The following is a 21,811-nucleotide window of genomic DNA, read 5'->3' on the forward strand; positions in this document are numbered from 1 at the left end:
CCTTTTCTCTAAAACACCCTGTTTTCAGCTTCGAGTCATCCCATAGTTTAGTTTAAAACTTAATGATCCCTACCCTGACAATTCATATTATTTCAAAACCACTTGACTCCTATCTTTCTAGACTGAAGAGCTCTATACCTTTTTTGCTTATCTTCCCTTTTCAGTGCTTCACTGTTTTATTCTTCACCTTAAGACAGTCCCCATGATAATGCCATTGTTAGTTAGCCGATGTTACTTTTTTAGTTCAATTTTGAAGTCAAACTGATTTCAAGTATAGATACTGAAAATTGTATGGCAGAGTCTTAAATAACTTCTAGGACTTCTCATGACTCCTGAAATCTTTTTTTTGTGCTTTTACATAATGAAAGGAAAATGAAAGAAAAAGAACCAAAACACCAGCAGAAAGGGAGAAAACTTTTTCATAAATGGACTCAATTACCTATCTTTTCTGATGTAAATTAAGTAATTTAAGAGAGCGTATAAACTTCCTCTGTTAAGCAGACATAGTTTGATTGTAAAATGGGTAGGGGGAGGGGATGAGAAAGATATTGTTTGATTAATCAGCAATCATTTACACTGTGTGCTTTCTAGGTATCAGGCCCTGCATTAGATACTAGAAGGGGTGTAGTGAAATGACAGGGGAGAGAATACGTGCCTATTATCGTAGGGATTGGGGGAGGCAGTCAGGGGCTGTGTGGATTTTTTTGTCCCCAGAGCATTTATAATGTCATTATCTGAATTCATTCAGAAAGATTTCAGTCAGTAAAAGGTGAATGAATAATACTGCGACAAAAGGACTTGTGCACAAAAGAGCACTCACAGAGCAGGGTGGTAACTGTTCAACTCGTGTTTTTATTATAAGGCCTGGAATCCAGCTGCTGAAGACCAGTGCTTTGACAGGTGCCACAGACTTGGCCAGAAGCAAGAAGTTATCATCACGAAAGTGAGTTTTTAAGACATCTATTTTAAAATTAGGTTGATAAGGTTTTCAAAATTATACAAATAATGCGTGAATACACTGTAAAAGATTGAAATAGAATTTTGCAGAGCAAACTGTGAAGATCATCTTTATTCTGCTGTTTAGAAGGAAGCTATCATCAGTAGTTTAACATGCTAGTCAAAGCTTTTCTCTGTTTACATACATTCATACTTAGGTATATGCGGAAATTTCAAACATTTATTTTATGGGGTCATACTTGATTATTTTGCAGTCTGTGTTTTCTCCCCCTGAACAGTATATGTTGGAGATTACCCTGTAAGAGAACACAGATCAAACTTGTTATTATTCTGTCATGGTAGACAGGCAACATACATAATTACATCTTTTTTTTTTTTTTTTTTTTTTTTTTGCGGTACGCGGGCCTCTCACTGCCGTGGCCTCTCCCGTTGCGGAGCGCAGGCTCCGGACGCGCAGGCGCAGCGGTCATGGCTCACGGGCCCAGCCGCTCCGCGGCACGTGGGATCCTCCCAGACCGGGGCACGAACCCGCGTCCCCTGCATTGGCAGGCGGACTCTCAACCACTGCGCCACCAGGGAAGCCCCATCTAATTTATTTAACCAGTTCAATTTTTGCTAACAAAAGCACTCCTATAATGAGCATTCTATTATGTGCATCTTTGTGCATATGTACAAGCACAGCACTTCTTCAGGATGGGTTAAGAAAATGAGAATTCTGGATTTAGACTCTTATTAGATAACTGTCAAGTTGTTTTCAGAATAGGCTTTATGATATATGAGAATGATGTACATTTATGCTTATGAGATGGTCAAAAAGTGACCGTCTAATTTACCTAAGACCTTTAGCATGTTTGACATAGCTCATGTTAATATTTTTTCTGTGAATTGCTTGCTTGTATCTTTTGCCCAGTTTTCATAATGTACAAATACAGTTTTATAGTATAAAGTACTTCTTCATAAATTCTGATATTAAATGTTTTATGTATGTTGGAAATTTTTTATTCCAGGCTCTTGCTTATCTTTGAACTTTATGTGCTTTTCGTCATGAAAAAGTTTAGAAATTTTTATCAGTTAAAACTTATCAGCCTTTTTCTTTGTATCTTATGGATTTTGAGGTCTTTCTTAGAACGGAAGGCTTTATCTTCAAACTTTAAGGATGAATCTCCTGCAAATGATGTAAACTGGGAGTAGTGTTTTACAAAAATATCAATAAAAATTGCCGTACTGAAAATTTGGAGGGAAAAAAAAAGAATCTCCTATACTTCTGATTCTTTTGAACTATTTTACCTTTTATGATTCATGATATGGATCTAACTTTATTTTTGTCAAATCCTTTGCTCCATTACCATTTTTTTTGAAAAGTCCATTGTTTTTTTTCTACTGATTTAAAATGTCACTTTATCATAAACTAATTCATGGATCTCTTTCTGGACTCTGTTCTGTTCCACTGATCTCTTTTCCTATTCCCAGGACAATATTTCTTTAACAATTACTGTGGTTTTATTAAGTATGCTTTGGTATCTAGTAGAGCAAAGTGCTCTCATTACCCTTCTTTTTGAAAATTGTGTTGGTTATTAATACTATTATTTACTCTTGAATTGAACTTTGGATTTGGGTTACCAAATCCAATTTAAGAAATCTTGTTTGGGATTTATTGAATTTATGATCAGTTGGAGAACTGTCTTCTTTATAAATATGGAGTGTTCCCATATAAGAACTTAGATAGTATCACTCTCCCTTATTTTAGGACTTTTATGTATTTTGGTAACATTTTATAACACAGCTTGTATTACAGTAACTGGAACCTCTTGTACGGTGTTGAATAGTAGTAATCATGGTAATCATTCTTGACTTGTTCCTATCTTTGTTGGGAATGCTTTGTTTTACATTTAATATGTCATTCTTTGTAAGTTTCTAGTAGATATCCTTAAATAAGGTTGAGGACATTTATTTCTGGGTTAATGAGGATTTTTTTGTTTTTTCAAGTCAAGGTTTTTATCAGGAATAAATGTTGAATTTTATCAAATGCTTCTTTATCATCTATTGAGATGATCACTTTTCTTTTCTCTTAAATTTTTAATGTTATAAATTATACCAGATGAAGGCTTGTTCTTTCATTTCTGGGAAAATCTTATTTGGCTCTTTAAATATGCTACATTTATTTTGCTAATATTTCAGCTTCAGAGTTGCCTATAAAGTTTACTTTTTTGGTGTGTTGCTCTTATCTTGATGATGGAGTTATAATATGTAACTTATGTCCTTACAGCTGTATTCTTTATACAGGAAAACTATATTGAGTGCTAAGGGAAAATGGTGCTCCTCTCTAGCTATCGTATCATGTTCTAAATATTCTCACTGTATATTGAGAAAAAAGGGGGGGTGAAACAGTTTCTCACAGATTATTATTGGCCATTTTTGAAAGCTATGTAATACTGTAAGAAAGCAGGTTCTTTTAAAGTATCGTTTTCATCATGTCTCAATTTTTTTTTTCATTAAAGAATTCAAGTATTGTGACCTAAAAAGTACTTAACCAATTTAACTTTGTTTTTCTTTTCAAAGTTCATTGTGAAGGATTCTGTTGAAGAAAATATGCTGAAAATACAAAACACAAAGAGAGAACTTGCAGCTGGAGCCTTTGGAACTAAAAAAGCAGATGCTAGTGAAATGAAACAAGCTAAAATTAATGAAATCAGAACTTTAATTGATTTATAATTTGTGGGATTTGGTAAGGTCAGTTTAATTAGATATATACAGAAGTTTTGGAAATGCGAAAAATAGTTTTAGAAATGAGGTCTAGAGTATATCTTCTAAAAGGAGCATATCATTTTATATTAGTGAAGAGGTATTACTAATACATAATCTCCTTCTATATATGAACCTATTTTTAATGATATTTCAAATAGCAATAAGTTCTGTTATCTATGTGGCCTAAAATAATTTTTTGAGACAAAAAGTTACTTTTATTCAACTTTTCATATTATCTATGCTGAGTATTTTCATATATCTTCCAAGTACTCAGCTTTTTCATATTTCAAATAAGGTCAATAAACCTTTTATACTTCTGACCAAATAGTTATTTTCTATGTTGGACACATTTGGTTATTCACCAAAGTCTCCCATTTGTGATGCTGTGGATAACAGTCCATGTAAACGATTAATATGTGCACAGGCTCTACAAGAGATTGATTTTATTGCACCTTCAAAAACCATATTTTGCATTCCAGAACCTTAAATGAGAGACCAAAGTCCAGGTTAGCAAGTTACTTGGTTTTTTTGTTTGTTTGGCTTTGTTCATGTATGTGTATGTATGTGTTTTGCTTTTGTTTGTTTTACAGTGTCATTGAGATAAAATTCACATAAGTGACTTGCAATTTTATGTTCATGAAAAAAATTGGGGATTGCATTAGAGCACTATTTTCTCTGTCTTAGTCAGGTGGTACCATTCTTTTTGTTTAAATGTAACTTGATGTATTCGTGTGTAAATACAGTCTGTGGGGGTGAGAAGGAACCAGTTCTGCCCAATTTGATTTGAATATTTAAATTATGGAATTGCTGAATAGATATTTCTATATATAGATAATTCTTATTTATGTAGTTTTAAAAAAAAACTATAAATTTTTATAATTCAGAAGACTACTTATATGTGAGAGGCATGATAATCTGGATGGAAGTTGGGCTGGATGGCCTCCAAAATTGTTTGAACTTTTAAAGACATCTTAATCCCTGAATGGAAAATATTCTTTGTTATTTGTGTTTAGAATCAGAATTTGATTTTGGAACTTCAGTAATTCACCCTTACATCTATCTGTAGAATTAGTCATCTTTTTCCTACTTTTGTTAATAATCAAACTCACGGTAGTTGCCACAGAATCCTGGATGACTCTTTTAGTCACATTTAAAACTATAAATTTATCAGTCAGGTTAGGTAGTCAGTCTTATTTTTTTCCTTAAGGGAATTTTTTTTTTTAATCCAAAGAAAGAAGAAATGAATTACTATAATAGGAGAAGCTGCATGTTTGATGATACAAATTTAAGAACCTTATATTTTACTTACAGTGTTGGAAGTGACTTGACTGAAAGATGAGAGGAGATTGGAGGCAGCGTTGCATTCTAGGGCACACAGCTTAGATTTAGCACACACCTTATCAGCAGCAAACTCCTTCCTTCTCTGTGCCCTGTCCTTTGCTCCAAAGGCACAGTGGATCAGACAGCAGCAATCTCCCAGTCCCTTTTCTCTTCGGCAGCGGGCGAGGTAGAGGGCTGATGCAGAGGACAGACAGACCTTTCTGCAGGGATGAGAGTGGAATAACAACTTGAGGTTGGTCCACTAGCATAAGGAGCAATAGGGAAGTTCTTGACCTTGTAGGACTGGCATTACACAACAATCAGGTTGATCAGGATCTCATACAATATGATATGTGGGTTCTCTATATACCAATACTCCAGTGAGATTAAGTATAAAAAGAGTTTGCAGCAAAAAACACAACCTACTCTTCTTGCTTACAAAGGCCTTGCAAACTCACTGTAAAGGTGAAGACTTTGCTTGCTGCTTTTTTTTTTTTTTTTTTTTTTTTGCAGTATGCGGGCCTCTCACTGCTGTGGCCTCTCCCTTTGCGGAGCACAGGCTCCGGATGCACAGGCTCAGCGGCCATGGCTCACGGGCCCAGCCGCTCCGCGTCATGTGGGATCCTCCCGGACCGGGGCACGAACCCGTGTCCCCTGCATCGGCAGGCGGACTCTCAACCACTGCGCCACCAGGGAAGCCCAATTTGCTTGCTTCTTTACCCCAGACATTTACAGACTTGTGTTTTTAAACACATTCATAATGATAAACTTGGCAAGTCACTTAAAAAATACCTTTCTGGTTTTGTATAGTTCCATTAAGTGGTGTTAAATAAAAAACAACAAATTCATCCTAAGAAAATACATAAACTACTGGAATGAAAAAGTTCACATTATGTTTATGCTGTTAACTCTGTTTCATTACTACGTAGGGTAATAGCTTTAGAAATATCTTGAAAATATTGTATTCCCACTTGTGGTTCAAACTGGATTTTGTTTTAAATTTAAAATTAATAAAAGTGAAAAAGTTACTAGCTTCCTCAGTGCCATAATTTTAATGAGTACTTTCTCTTTAAAGAACATTTAATCTTTCTTTATAAATCTCACACGTCTGTTAAGATGTCTATATTATATAATTTTTTTTCCTGAGAGTACATAAAAGTACTATGAGTAGCTGAGAATAATTGACTCATATTCCTACCCCTTTTTAATTATATAAATTTCAATTTAACTGGTTGACTTCTTGTTTAGAAATCAGTGTATATATATTTTTAAATTTTATGTTAAATGTCTTAATCTTCTTAAACATTGGTTTCGATTATTTTTATTTCCCCATCTGCCAGAAAAAAAGTTGTGATCATAGCTATGTATAGTGGTATACTAGATAACACTCTCGATTATAGACTTTGCCCTAATTACAGCTCCAGGATTGGAAATAATCAAGAAAATAATCATCTTATGTTTAAAACCAGTGAGTACCAATAAAATTATACTTAGGCAGTGCATGTTTTCTGTTGGCATTCATTGGCGTGTTTTTTATTCATTTTATGTATATGCTTGCCAAAGTTCTGTTCATTAGTATTTGGAAGGAAGGTTCATTAAAAACATGAGGACAACTGATACGTTTGGCTTATTAATAAGAATTCAAGTGCTTAACCTTAAATTTTCAACCGTATTAACTTTAAAATATTTGCAAAAGGTGAACTACAACAGCTTTCCTTCATTTAATTCACCCGTAAGTATGTAGTAACTTCCTTACAAGTTCTACATTCTGGAATTTGGTACCTCATTTTTATGGTACTTCTGAATAAAAAGACCCCAAAATTCTGATAGCTGTGAATAATGGGTGGGAGGCTTCCCTGCAGTAATGTCTACATCAAAGGGGAAACGGGTGATCAGAAATCTTGTAAAGCAGACGTAATGTTTTCAGAAATCTTGTAAAGCAGACGTAATGTTTTCTTCCATGCGAATATATTCATAGTTATTGTGTGATAATACGGGAGAACAGTCTTCTAGATGAAGCCATAATAATTTACTGCTTTTGAAAGGGTAGATGATATCTTATTCCCAGTCAGATCTTTAAATGGTTAAAATGGGATTCAAAAAAATCTCTTTTCCAGCTCCCTACTCAACCTTCTTGATCAAGAGTTTTCTGACAAATTTAGACCTTTAAATTCTACCTTTAAATATGAAAATTGATTTCTACATGAAAATAATAAGTTTTAATAATGTATGTCATTCAAATGTACATGGAACAGGACACCTCCATTAACCTGAACCAAGTTATAATAACTAGGCTACGCTGGGACTTCATTTAGAAGGACAGGAAATCCCAAAATGACTTCTTGGATTGGTGGATAAAACGAATTCTAGGGCATGTCTTTGCACTTTCGAAAAATGCAAAAATAGTGCATCTAGACTATTCCAAGAGGGTATTTAATGTGATATTAAAAGTCATCACAGAGATTATATATTAAAGCATGTGCTCTATTTGCTAAAGCAGAGATAGGACTAGTGCTTTAGGAAAGTTTCCAGTAAGTCTGCCATCTTTCAGCATTCTAGTTTATTAGAAAGGCAGATAAAATTAACTAGGGTACAGTTTCCTGAATGTTTAAACTAATTTACCCTTTTTGTTAGGGTAGGGAAGGGCTATTCCCTAATAGTACATTGTAGGACTTAAAACATTTTTTCTTGGCACTGGTATCAATATATTGATAAAGGTAAGTTAAATATTTCATGAGAAATGGTCTAGTGAAGGCCACTTCATACGTTTCTTGCAGGTACAGGTGAAAGCAAGAATTAAGATAAACACTGATTTTATGCATGAATCATAGACCTTGATCAAGCTTGGAGCTAATCTCCAAAGGCATGGATCTGCCCTTTGTGTAGGCAAATTTGACTTATAGTCAAGGGCTATTATATCCACCATTATTCATGGGATTAAAAAAAAAAGATATACTGATCACCTTCACAAACGTTATGTTCTTGCAATCTGAGTTAATGTTGCCTATTTACACATCCTACAAAGTGACCCTTGGTATTTTAGGCTCCCTGGAACAGATTTTGCAGTATAATTGTGCAACTTTGCATGGAAAAGTTAATACTTCACTTTAATTAAGGAGTATCCTTGGAAGATCAGGGCAGGAAAAAGAATCTGTTAGTCTAATTCAGTGACTGCTCAGCCTCTTTTATGCATATTATATGCTTTTTCCTATAGTAAATTTGTCACTCCTTCCTTCCAAAAGTTAACAGCCTTTACTAAATACTATTTAAAATAAATTACATAAGCCTTTTCAGTTTAGAGCTTTTATCTCTTATGTTGTATAAAAAATAGGGACACAAAAAGTTAACACCAGATGATATGTTCAATTCTCCTCCCCACCCCCCAGTCTGATGCTTTGATATCGTTCCTCAATTTAAGAAAAAAGGCTTTGAGTCTTGTGATCTCTTGTGATACAGATTGGAGAGTTCCAAAATACACTTACTTGTTCAGATTGCATATTACCTGGCCACAACAGTAAGGCAATATTAGGTATCTGAAGACTAGGTTTCTGTTATCTCAACCAGGGGCCCAGAAGCCAAAAAAGCCTTCTGACCACCTAAAATAACAGATTTCACTAAATCCATATACTTGACTCAGTAGAAAAGGACTAGTGTACAAAGGCCCTGTTACTGAACGTTTGCCTCTTTTCCTATTTTTGTTTTAGGCAGACAGTAGTGAGCAGTGGTAGCTGACAGACTGGACATGAAGAAACTTCAAAAGCTTAAAAGAACACAGAATAAGTATATCACAAAGAGTTGAGTGGCTTAGTATAGGTGTCTGGAGCCCTTACCTCTAAAGGGATGTTGACCTTGAATACATCGCAGTATCGCAGCAGAGTCATGTAACAGAAGTTTTCCCTCTTCTGGGCCAATAAAACAACTGTGAAAACAGGATAATTCTGTATAGTTTGTGGTTTTTTTTTCCCTGTATAGGCTTTTAAGATACAAAGTCTATACGTGAAGCTGAGCTCTGTCCAAGCCAAAATTCATGACAATTCTATCCTTGAATTTTCTTACCCATTTTTATATTACAATTTCAGGCAGCCTATTTAGGAAAGCATTTGTAAAAGGTATTTCCCATGTTCTATTTCAAGGCCATTGTCCTTATCCTCATAGCAAGCAAACGGAAAGCTTTTCCATTATTTGTGTTACTTCCTAGATTTCTGGCATTTATATTTCTGGTTATATACAGAGGTTACTCTGATCCCTGCCCATTTCTCTGATCTCATTGTCTGTTTTGATCATTTGTTTAATGCAGAGCATAGTTTTAGACTTAGAGCATATACAAATCTGAATCAAAGTCCTTTGCAGATTATTTACCTTTCTTATTCTCTGATTATCTGCAAAATGAGAATACTGTATATACATTATAGGACTGACATGAAAATTAAGCTATAAATAACCTAATAAATATTGTCTTTCCTCTTTTTGCTTTCTTACAGATTTTCACTTAAAGGAGATTGAATTTCAGCATCAGAAACTCTGAGAAATAAGTTATCAAATAACATACCCAAGTATAAAAATAGTAATCTATTTGTAATATTAAGCAGAGGGAAAAAAAGCAACCTGTGGCAGACTATTTTATTGAAGGAGAAGCCAAGTCTTACTTAGCTTAATGCCCCAAGTTTCAGTGACATTAAACGGTAGACATTATACAATTATAGATGTTATTTATGATAATGTTTCCTACATCACTCAAGGAGCCGAGTTTGTCTTCTGGAAAGCCTTGACTGATCAGCAGTTGAGCCCCCTGCTGTGTAACAACCACCTCACCTTTCCAGGCGTCTTCTGCTAAAAACCCTGACTCCTTGTTGTATTCAGTGTAAACACTTTCTTAATGTATCAAGTGGTTCTCAAATGTCATTTGGGTCACAGTCATTGCTTGATAGTTACTTGGAGTAGAGTTACTGTGACCTCAACCAAGGCCCCATTGATTCATAATCTATAGTGATGAGGCCCAAGAAACTGTACTTACAAGGTGTCCAGTGTTTTTCAGGAGCAGCCAGGTTGGAGACGCAGTTGCTCAAGCCTCTAGTTTCAGTTACTCCTTTTTCCTCTCTCTTCATATCCAATCGATCCATCAGCAGCTGTACTACTGCCTTCACCCTGGTGGAAGGTATGTTGGATTACCACTGTCTCTCTCCAAGACCACTACAGTAAACTAACTTGCCTTCCCATCAGCTCTTGTTCATTTAAGCTATTTTCCACCAGCTGCAGAACCAATGTTTTTAAAATGTAAATCACAAAGGTAAGACAAGTAGACTCTCTTTAAGAAGGACTGCCAATGAATTGAACAAACTATATTAAAATTCATTAATTCATAATGATACTAGAATAAACCCCCTCAAAACCACCTTTGGAGGATACTGTTAAACCAGTTCCTTATTTTATATACTAACTAGTGAGTGAAGGGAAAGAATCAAGCATTTATCCTGCCCTTTTAATAGAAACAACCTCAGGGTAACCAAATTACTGATGAATGGAAGTATGTAGAAATATTTCAGCCAATAAATGAGAGTATCACCGTTCTGCAACCCCAGTGAGATACTGTATCTAGGCAGTGATCGTCAATGGTAGTTAAGGTCACAAGATAACGAGGTTTGGAAGTACCTAACGACACATAAAGTACTGCCCCCCCCCAAAAAAAAATCACACCTTAATCTGACGGGCCCTCTAAATCAGTTCATAAGAAATACAGAATACAAGGAAACATGTCAAATTGCAGTCAGTAAAGTGAAGAATGTGGGAGACAGGACAAATAATCTGGTTTCTTCAGTAAATGAATTGCAAAGCAACAACAAACAAGAAGGGAGGGTTAGGGAACACGACGCAATCAGAGATCTATATCAACCAATTGCACTGTATGGGCCTTACTTGGATCTTAAGATCAAAGTGGAAATAAAACACAAAATAATGGAGGACGTTTGGAATTAATAGTTTCTTGGTGAGATAATTTTCTGAAGTCCTTATGTTTTAAAGATACATATGGGAATATTTCATATGAAATTTTTTATCTGGGGTTTGCTTGCAAATAGTCTAGTAGGGCAAGAGTTGGTGGGGATACAGATGAAACAGTTGTTGAAATTGGGTGATGGGGGTTCTTTATACTATTCTGCTTACCTTTGTATGTCTCTCTATAAAGTCCCCATTAATAAAAAGTTAAATATAAATTACATTAATAAAACTTCAATCGATTGCTGTTGAATTTAAAGTAAAATCCAAAGCCCATACCTCCACCTGTGAAGCCACTGCAAACCTCTCCATCCTGTCGTAAAAGCCTTTATTTCCACCAGGTTCTCTCCTGCTCGCACCGTTTCCTCTGAGGGGGACATTCCTCCTTCTCCTTACTCCCTTTTGGCTATACCTCAGAGCCTCTCTTTCTAGCTTAATCATCATCATCTTGTAGGAGGTCTTTCCTGACTGCCCTAAAGCTGGACTTTCCCTGTCGTCAGTGTACTTTACGTAGCATAATTTGCAATTATGTATGTTCATTTCTCTTTCAGTCTGTTTCCTACTAGAACATAAGGAACTATGTCTGTCTTGTACACTCCTATATTTCTAATGTCCATCACGTGTGATATGGTCGGTACTTCAGTGCTTGTTCAATGAACTATTGTGCTGTCTGTCTTAAATATGTATGTCAACTCAAATTGTGTTTGACGTGAAACTGAGATGACTTGAACTAATGCTTTGATGGATGTTAATTTCTGGAATAAGCTCAAGTATTTCCTTGAAATCAGATACATCTTTATGACCGACCACTGAGACTGTGAAGGCAACAGAGGGCTGAAATGAACTTTAAAATTAGGCACAAATAGACTGTCCAGAAATAAAGACTCTATTTGTATGACTTGCAAATTACACTATAGTGAACTTAATTTCAGTTTAGCCAGCTTTTTCTGTGCGTTGGATTCTCATTGGAAGAGTTTAGCTCATACCTCTCAATGCAGAGATTCCTGGACTAGGAGTATCTTGAGGGGTCTTCGTACCGTGGCACCTGACACGCAGAGGCACTTAAATCGCTGGTAGTGCTTCATGTACTTCGAAGATCACGGCAACTCACTTTCCACAGTCCAAGTAATCGTAGCGTATTTTATCTTCAGAAATCGTTTGTCATTTAACAGTTTACAATTTTAGGTGAGTCCTCAGGTTCTTCTTAAGCTCTTCTGGTAGCCAGCCTCCAAGGTGGCCCCCACCCCAGCCCCGGCCGTCCGTTCTTGCCCTCCTGTGTATTTCCACACCCTGTGTATTCATTCACACCCTTACTCAACAGGGCTGACCTCTGTGACCAGCAGACTCTTGTGGAAATAAGGGAAGGTGGTCGTGAAGGTTAAAAGCCAGTCACTGCGGCTTCTGGCCAGTTAAACCTCTAAAGTGTCTTGTCACGGTCTCTCTTGCTTTCTTCAACAGAATGACTTCTGACAACTCACTTCAGCTGTAAAACGACATTTTAGGTCATACCCTTCACTAGCTTGCCGTCCTTGCGACCCAGAATCACCTGTACACTGAATAAACATGCCTGATACTTCTGTCACTCTAAGCCATGGACAAAAATGCTATAAGACATTGGGTCTGGTACTGACTGTAACAGTCCTGAAAGATTATTGAGTATGTTTAGAGACCGGCGATGAACCCACGATGACTTTAAGGTTACAGTATTCTAAAATTTGAATACCCACTTCATACAGAAATGTGGGTGACAGATTAATTTGATCTCCCTTTCCTCCGTCTGTTAGATCAGGTCCATCACCAGCACTGGAGAACACTAGATGCAGATTATCTCTTGATACCTAGAAACCAACTTTTAAAGCATGGATTTCAGTGTCACGTTTTACACTGGTTTTTAAAACACAAATTCTACAAACTATGAAAAATTCCCTAACACTTTTTTTTTTCAAGGGGAGTGGGTCCCCTTAATTGAATTAGACAACCAAGATACATCAATAAATCTTTATTTTTTCATACAAGGTGCCACTGTAGGTAACCATCACACTGCTGTTTTCAGATATACAGAACTGAACGAAAGCACTTGAGCATGCCGCCTTACTGTACACGGAAAACTGGTGAACGTCTTCAGACACTAAGCCTAGGAAATAAAATGGGTTAACGCCATTTGTTGATATGCTTATGAATCACTCAGCAGTGTTATTATAGGTTGTCTTTACCTGAAAGCAGAATTACAATCACTCTGGCAGCCTCTGGGCGATTCTAAATGCAGGTCTAGTGAAGGGTACAACAAGCAGGCAAGAGACAGGTACTGTGTCCCAATCAGAAGGGAGACTGATTTGGAGCCTGGCTTGGCACGTTTTAAGAGTTGATACAGCCATCTTAACAGCTTAAGATTTGAGTTTCCCTTACCACGTATGTTGGCCATCAGCGTAACTGAGAATTTCTGAAATACAAGCTGAGGGTTAAAAAGCAGAACTGTGGTTCATGTAACAGAATTGCTACTTAACTTCTGCCCAGTTCTCACCAGCTGTCCTGCAAAACCCCCCACCCACCTCTGATGGATTTTAATGAAAGCCTCTAACAACTGTAACAGACCTTTCTTAACCCAGCTCTGGACACTAAGTATCAGAAACAAGTGCCTGGGAAGTGGACGTGTCCAGGGAAAAGGGCAGCGTCTCTACTGGAGGTAAGTGTCAAGCTTCCTCTGGATGTTGTCAAAGGAATCTGCTCCCAGGTAATCAGCCTGGCCCTGTTCCCACCGCTCCTTCCGCTCTTCCGAGGAGACAAAAGGCTGTGCCGTAGCCGGGGTCTCCCCAAGGGACAGCTGTGACACAGCTCCTGAGACATTTTCCTAGAGAGGGGAGAATAATCAGAGACTTCCTTTAGAGCTGAAAGACCGTTTTAAAGACTGCAATGAACTGAAGAAGGTGAGAAGAACCAGGATGGATTATCATGCAAGGTAGCAAAAACTGAAAAGTATTACATGAATCAAAACAAGACACAGAAATACAAGGATCATGATATTTTTCCTAACAAAATGAAGACTTCTTGACTCGGTGAAAACATAGGGAGAACAAAGTAATTGGGTAGGGTTAATGTTTAAGTTCTGCATACCTTTCTACAGAAGCCACAAGAGAAAGCCAGTGTATAGGCCAAGTCTGAAAGCTGCAACAGTTCATTAGAAAGTGTAAGATGGATGGACAAGGGAACACAAGTCTCACGATAAGTTCTTGATCTGTGTGGGCTCAGAAAGGTTGAGAACTTAAACGAAATGATACCTCAGAAACTACACTTCAGAAAGAACCTAAGCAGAGAGCCGCACCACATACACAGCTGTCACGTTATAAAAGTGAGACCTAAACGGTCTGAGCCATACACCAAATCGATCTTCCTGTTCAAGCTTATTACCAAGTAGTACCTATTCCTGCAGCTTCTGTTAATTTGCTTAGGTTTTTTTTTTTTTTTTTTTTGGTACGCGGGCCTCTGGCTATTGTGGCCTCTCCCGTTGTGGAGCGCAGGCTCCGGACGTGCAGGCTCAGCGGCCACGGCTCACGGGCCCAGCCGCTCCGCGGCACGTGGGATCCTCCCGGACCGGGGCACGAACCCGCGTCCCCTGCATCGGCAGCCGGACTCTCAACCACTGCGCCACCAGGGAAGCCCTAATTTGCTTAGTTTTGAGTAAGTCTTCATTTCCCATCTTCACCTTCCCTTGATTCCTAACCCTCAGTCCTTGGGTTGTGGAAGGAACAAGGTAAATGGGCAGGAAATGGAGCAAACCTACTCTGCATTAAATTCGATTCTCATTACATACAGGTAGGCAATTAACTTCAGTAGTATCATAAAAGAACATCAAAGTTATCCTTCAGAAAGCTCTCAGGTGTGACAGTACTGGAAGTCTTAGAGAAAACGGAAGGCAAATGAATACACACAGGTATTGTTTTTAACAGAGAAAATGGTAGAACAAAATGTCTGATTAGCTGTTTTTGTTGCTATATTGATGTGTAGGGTGTAAGTATATATGTATTTAAATATCCTGGAATTCCAAGGTATTGGGGTCGATTCCACGGGATTATGTTATAGCCGGGGCAACGTTCAGTCCTTCCCCACGCCACCGGCGGGACACAGGAGCCTCTCGCAGAGTCCTGCGTTCGCAGCGCCCCTCATAAGGACAGCAGTCTCTCAGACCTGGGTGTGAGCACAGTTCTGCTGCGGACTCGTCTGTTACGTAACTAAGGGAAGGTGTGTAGCTGCTTTAAGCCTCGGTTAATTTTAACACATAAAAAGAGGATATTAACAAAAATAATACTTACTTGACAGAGTGCTTATAAGGGTTAAATAAGAATAGATATCTTAAGCACTTACTATGTACCCGGCAATGTTCCAAGTACTGTATAAGTATTACTTCCTGGTCCATAGAAAGCAATTAGTGTAAGAATGTAAGTGTTAGTTATTTTTCCCTTTCTCCTTTTTATATTTTGGCACAAGTGCTCATAAGTGAAAATGGCTAAAATCTATACCATAGCAAAGAGAAGGATCTCTTATAACCTTATAGTCTCTTATAATTATAGCAAGGTAATTAACTGATCTGTTAAGACTTGATTATACTTTACCCATTCAGTTTTATTCTTTATATCTTAATATGTAACATAAAAGTTTAATTTCTCATCCTATTCCAATGCTTCCAAAAGAAGAAACCTCAGAGGAAGACCTTTAAAGTCAGAATTGTTACTGTAAATGTTAACGTCATCTTCCTCTTACAGAGAGATTTATATTTCAAGATCCAATATAGCCAGAGGAGTAAAACATGGCAAATCAAAATAATCCTAGAAAAGTATTTGCTGTATGTTCATGTTATTGTAATTTTCACTTGGAATGTATTCTTCTACACGGATGGCAAAAATAAAATAGGTATATTTAAATACTTGCAATTTCTAAAACATGAAATGGGGCGTTCTTTGTTTTTGTAAACCACTATTTTGAGGGGAATAATCTTACAATCTTAGGACAATGGGCTAAGAATTTTATAGTTATAACATATGGATATATATATATATATATTATATATAGATCTATCTCTCTATCTCTATCTCTCTATCCATCCATCCAAACCTCTAAAAACCTTTCCTGTGCTCCCAGGTCTAATGAAATTTGCCACAAAATCTACTTCTGCTCTAATCTTTGCTGGTAATATTTCTCCACTCTAGGATGGACGTCGTTTTCTTTCCACAAAGTCTCACTTTATCTCTTTGTTCAAAATACCACTAAATATTCCGTCTCTACTAGTATACCAAGTTTTAAAAATACAGCATCGAATTACCTGAAGGAAAAAAACAGAACCTACCACGTGTACGTATGAGCGGGTGTCTTTGACAAGGCCAAACTGCTGAAGCAGAGGTAAAACACTGGTAGTGAAGATGTCCCACCACAGGTTGAGAAACTCCGGATGAGTCACAGTGGGATCATGGGACTCACTTCTGACACTTTTTGTTTGAGGATCGTAAGTGTAATTCCACGGTTTGATTCGTCCTAGGAAATGCACAACTTTGGCATTTGCACCGAATCTGCCAAGTGAGCACAAGTTGAAACAGTTAGTGGATTCTGAGCACTGACAGTTCACCTTCCATCCTGCAGCAGTGGTTGGAAAAAAAAAAGTTGAGCTCACTGAAACAATTTTAGACTTCTAAAATTATTCAATTATATGTTAAATAGACACAAAATCCCAAAGTAGCAGTGGATCAGTGCAACAACCCAACACTGATCCACCGTGGACGGCAGGGGTACAGCCACTTGTGAAACCATCTGATATTACCTAGCAAAACTGAAAGTGCTCACGCTCTACAACCCAGAAGGAAGCTCAGCTCCCAGGCACATACCCTACAGAAACTCTACGTGTGTGCAGCAGGAAACAGAATCAAAATGTTCACTGCAGTAGCACTGTCTGAAATAGTCATAAACTGGAAACCACCGAAATGACCACACTTTAGATTACTGTTCAGCAACCGTTCATGCCTTTTCCCAGTCTCTACAGGGGGAGTACACTTTCCTGCCTGACTGATATTTGCATGTTTGCATGACTTGCCTTCACCAATGAAATGTGGGCGGAGTGACAGGGTGCCTTAAAATTGCACGGCTTGTTTCTGTTCAGCCTCCCTGAAGCTACAACTTCTGCCAGCGGAAGAACATACCCTGGGTAGCCTGCTGGTTCCAGAAGAATGAGACAGTCACCACAGATGTGGATGAAACCTGTGGCCTGGCTCCAAACTCAGCTGAGATGATCAGAGCTGCCCCAGACTATTCAATAACATATGATCAAGAAATACACGCTGATTGTGGAATGTCACTGAAATTGGATGGTGACCCATTCTGTTTTTAAGGACAACTTCTGGTATATCCATATCATAGAATACTATACAGCAGTGAAAATGAATGAACTGTAGCCACCCAGATCACACAGCAAAAGGATGACTTTTCAAAATATGTTGAAAAAAAGAAATTATACAAATACGAATTCAAATAGAAATACATACATATGAATCTACTTACTGAAGGGCAAAACCAAACCAAAAAAGTACTGTTTAAAGAGTAGAAAACTGTAATCAACGTAAATCTCATGATATTGGTTATCCTGGGAGGAAAGGGGAAGCTGTGTTGGGAAAGACGAAAAGGGGCTTCCAAGATACTGGTTATGTTCCATTCCTTAACTTGGGTGGTGAAGGTGTTTTAAAAACTAAACGTTTTTGTATATCCTCTTGTATATACACTATATTATCTCATAATATAAAAAGAGTAAGACTTAAGAATGGTCCTGTTCTGGCTGGGACAAAATCTATACATGTAAAACGAAATAATGATAAAGGTGAATACAAGTGCCGAAAGGAAGATGGGAACGGTGAGTGCCCTAAGGATTCAGAAGCAAGGAGGTCACTGAAAGCTAAGGTCAGTGGGGTGGAGGTGCTGAGATAGTGGATGTGACTTAAACTTTGTCCAACAGATAGGAAGGAGCTGGGTAGCTGGTGCTAAAACAGGGAATGGTAGGCAGGGGGGTGCAGGTAGCAGGTGAGCATGTGTGTACCAGACCGAGTGTCCTCCAATTAGAGCCAAAGAGGAAGCTCTGATTGGGAACGGTAACATGGGACCGATCCTTGGGTGTTGGGCTCAAGTGTCAGATTTTAAGTGGAGTTATCCTACAGGCAACCGAAATATTTGAGCGTGACCTAACAGTTCAAAACAGTGCAAACTCTATTCATATAACTCTTCTTATCTCCTAAAGGTTTTTTTGTTTTTTGTTTTGTTTTTAACGTCACAGACCTGTTATATAGCTATCATTATCTGACAGTTTACTATGTTTGGGGCCCAAATTCTTTCAGGACACATTTGGGAATAATCGTCCTGCCAGGTAAATTTTACTAATGTGTTAAATGGAGGCTCCTAGAGGCTAAGTGAGTTGCCCAGAGCCATATGGCAGAGATGGCATTCGGCACAGTTTTGTCCCTCTCTTAAACCTAAGCTCTTACCATCCTACCACGCTGCTACTCCAAATCCACGCAAGAAAAAGAGAGCTTACTGTAAATTTCCTCCTAAGGATAACTAACTATCCTCCAGTGCATTTCTTTTGAAGACGAAGTGGATGCTTGATATCCCCAAGCTTACTCTCTATTTTATACACGTGGTATATTTCACGTGCACACACATACTTGTGCACACGTACACACAAGAACTCTCAATGTTATCCTTCAAAGGATAAATCATAACGCTCACATCTGTCCATAGAGAGGGCTGTCAATTAAATAAGCAACTGTTACGTGTAAGGCACTACACTGCGGTCGGCGTGCAACCTTAAGAGGCTTTATCCAAATGTGGAGATGAGTCATCTACATAAAAACAGGAAACAGTAGCACAAGCAAGGCAGCAAGCGGGGTCCAGCAGGGCAGTGCTGACATTGAGGGCTGTGGACATTCCAAAGCAACTACTGCAGGTGGAGGTTTTCAGACGAGACTGCGAAAGGGAAGCAGGATGAAGAGACGTGCCTTCAACAAGGGGAACCCATCCCAGAGACCTGATACTTGCGTGCTGGTGGGGCGGGAGGGGGGGGGCGGGGACGAGAGGCACTGCCCGGGCCTCGTGGTACACGTAAGCCTACAGCCAGAGCAGAGCACACGTGAAAGAGGAGGTGCCCCTCCCACCTCCTCAGACATCCACTCCTCCCGCCTGGACTTCCCCGCCTGCAGCAAGAAACCCTTGTTTGCGTCTCCTTTACTAACTGACCGGTAAGTCTCAACCCATGACCCGCCGGGCCTAATTTAAACGTCACACGCAGCCGTTACGTGAGAGCCATGGGAGGTAGCAACACTAATTAAGATAAAACATGAACATGGCATGAACTTTACTGCCTTCCAGCCCACTCTCCTGACAGCTCACAGCTGCTTAGGCGGTAGTCATCGGAATCACTAGCCTATATAGAGGACTCACCCGTGCCAGGCACTGGTTAACATCTGCACGGTTTGCCTCAGTCCATCTCCGGAAGCAAGTATGCGAGGAAACCAAGGCAGGAAGAAGTCAACTTGTCTAGGATCACGTGGCTGGTGGGTGACAAGGCTGGGATCCCACCCAAGCAGTCTGGCTCCAGAGCCAAGGCTCTCAGCCACAGCTAGGCTGTACTTGTAAGACACTCCCAGAACTGTAAGGACATCGCCCGACAGTGCCATCTGTTACTCCACACGGATTAACTCCCTGCCTGCAGGCGGTCAACATCAAAGTTGGAGATGAGCCCTGGACACACCGCCCGTATAGTCAAGGACAGGACAGCAGGAAGTAATTAACAGGAAAGAAAGCTACAAAGCAAGCAACTTAGCGCTGTCTGAAGACTGCTCTCAGAGGGGTACAGTCTGCACAAAGTTTAGGGGGAAGGGGGGAAACAAGAGCAAGAAACAGACGGTGGTGCTTCTTAGGACCCACAATTGGACGGTGCTGGGCAGTGTCTCAGCGCCTTCCCAGATGGAACGCAGGGGAAGGGTACAAGGGTCCAGTCCGCGGTAGAGCGCCACCGCAAAGCGGCCACCACGCCTGCACCGCAAGACGGGCCGGGTCTCCGCGGGAGGCAGGAGCGCACGCCTCAGCCTCCGGCTCTGTCTGTGCCCCGAGGTGGCTCGGGGGCCTCTGCCACCTCCCTGGGTCCCGGCCTCGTGCCGGGCGGATTCCTCCCCGCGTGGCCCGTGGCCTTCTCCTTGCATGTCAACAGGAACGCCACTGCGGACGGTCCACGCCCTGCATTTCACCGGGGCTCAGGCCTGGGCTCTACCTTCATGAATCCGTGATGCCTAAGTGCTTCTCTAATGCTAAATCACTGTCACCTTCTGTGGCCAGGGGAAGGACCCCCTTTCTCAAAATTACCTTCTTTACCTATTCCACCCTAACAACGCGAAAAATTCTATCCACTGGATAGTCCTTTCATCGACGGAGCAGTCTTGGTTTTAAGAAAGTTCTTTTTTTTTTTTTTTAACATCTCTATTGGAGTATAAATTGCTTTCCAATGGTGTGTTAGTTTCTGCTTTATAAAAAAGTGAAACAGTTATACATATGCATATGTTCCCATATCTCTTCCCTCTTGCATCTCCCTCCCTCCCGCCCTCCCTATCCCACCCCTCTAGGTGGTCACAGAGCACCGAGCTGATCTCCCTGTGCTATGCGGCTGCTTCCCACTAGCTATCTGTTTTACGTTTGGTAGTGTATATATGTCCCTGCCACTCTCTCACTTTGTCCCAGCTTACCCTTCCCCCTCCCCGTGTCCTCAAGTCCATTCTCTACGTCTGTGTCTGTATTCCTGTCCTGCCCCTAGGTTCTTCATGACCATTTTTTTTCTTAGATTCCATATGTATGTGCTAGCGTAAGTCTGTTAGAGGTAGAAACTGAGATCTCAAAGGGCTCTGAATGTGGGTAGAACTGCCCTTTCTGCTCCAAGGCGAGGAATTCCTTGGGTGCCAGTAAGATGGGGAGAGGGTGGGGGGCGTTAAGAGGTGAGCCGAACTCTGGCGGGCCGCACGGCGTGAGGCACCTTCCCGGCAGCTCCCCAAATCCCAGCAACAAAACAGACGGCAAAATGCACAGGGAGAGAGGTTCCCTGAGAGAACGACTTGGGCCAGGGTGCCCAGGGGCAGCCCAGGAAGAGCGTGAGGATTCAGGAGGCTGAGGGCAGAGAGGTGCATGGGGGAGGAAGCCAGGAAGGCGCTGGGGCTTACGAGGCATCATGCAGAGGCTGCAGAGGTCACGGGTTCAGGCTACGGTCAGCCCTGCTTCCGCACGGTGAGGAACGGGAACCTGTCTTTTAGGTACTGAGGCGTTACCTGGACCTGAGTGCCATCTACCTGACAGACCTACGGGAATGAACAGGGGTGGGAGAAAAACAAGTTTCAGAGCAAGGACGCTTTATGAGAAGAGCAGGCCCGGTGAGTCAGTGCATGTGAAGGTTTGGGTCAGCCCCAGGGCCCTCTGCGGGTGGGAAGGCAGGCAGCTGCCGACTGGGAACCATGGAGCTCGGGCGGAAAGGGACGAGGAAGTGAAGACAGGCTCGGCGGCCGTGCCAAAGGCAGTCACCCGGGAGCGTGGCTCCTGGTAATCACCTAGGACCGCCCTGGGTGCCAGGCGAGGGGCAGCCTTATGGGGCCCAACACTGGCCGCCACATACGAAGGTTTATGAGTTACGCAGTTTATCTAGCTACGCTCTCACTATACAGACAGAACGGTGTTTATCTACACAACAAAGTAGCCTGAACGTCCTGCTCCATTCGCTTTCATGAATAAAACA

At 40.1% G+C, this 21,811-nt stretch overlaps 2 protein-coding genes across 8 annotated transcripts in view; one reads left to right on the plus strand and one right to left on the minus strand.

Annotated features, from left to right (window-relative positions):
• The window catches only part of HLTF (helicase like transcription factor), a 90,001-nt gene that overhangs the window by 65,145 nt on the left and 3,045 nt on the right, over nt 1–21,811 (plus strand). For 2 of the 6 annotated variants that reach the window (XM_067033601.1, XM_067033602.1), the window contains exons 24-26: nt 863–943; nt 3,517–3,682; nt 9,504–12,068. In XM_067033601.1, coding sequence (XP_066889702.1) covers nt 863–943; nt 3,517–3,669 — 234 coding nt within the window. In that variant the 3' untranslated portion in view covers nt 3,670–3,682; nt 9,504–12,068. Of the gene's footprint in view, nt 1–862; nt 944–3,516; nt 6,523–9,503; nt 12,069–21,335; nt 21,453–21,811 lie in introns of those variants that run through there. The other 4 variants (XM_059064197.2, XM_059064196.2, XR_010840609.1 and 1 more) reach the window with 3 other exon arrangements.
• GYG1 (glycogenin 1) overlaps nt 12,998–21,811 on the minus strand; it is a 36,626-nt gene continuing 27,812 nt past the window's right edge. Inside the window, exons 6-8 of one of the 2 annotated variants that reach the window (XM_067033604.1) lie at nt 16,352–16,571; nt 14,125–14,175; nt 12,998–13,861 (exon numbers count right to left, since the gene is read on the minus strand). In XM_067033604.1, the coding sequence (XP_066889705.1) occupies nt 13,688–13,861; nt 14,125–14,175; nt 16,352–16,571 (445 nt within the window). In that variant the 3' untranslated portion in view covers nt 12,998–13,687. The remainder of the gene's footprint in view (nt 13,862–14,124; nt 14,176–16,351; nt 16,572–21,811) is intronic. The other variant, XM_059064275.2, reaches the window with a different exon arrangement.

The sequence above is a fragment of the Kogia breviceps genome, chromosome 5, assembly GCF_026419965.1.
Source record: "Kogia breviceps isolate mKogBre1 chromosome 5, mKogBre1 haplotype 1, whole genome shotgun sequence".
NCBI lineage: Eukaryota > Metazoa > Chordata > Mammalia > Artiodactyla > Physeteridae > Kogia > Kogia breviceps.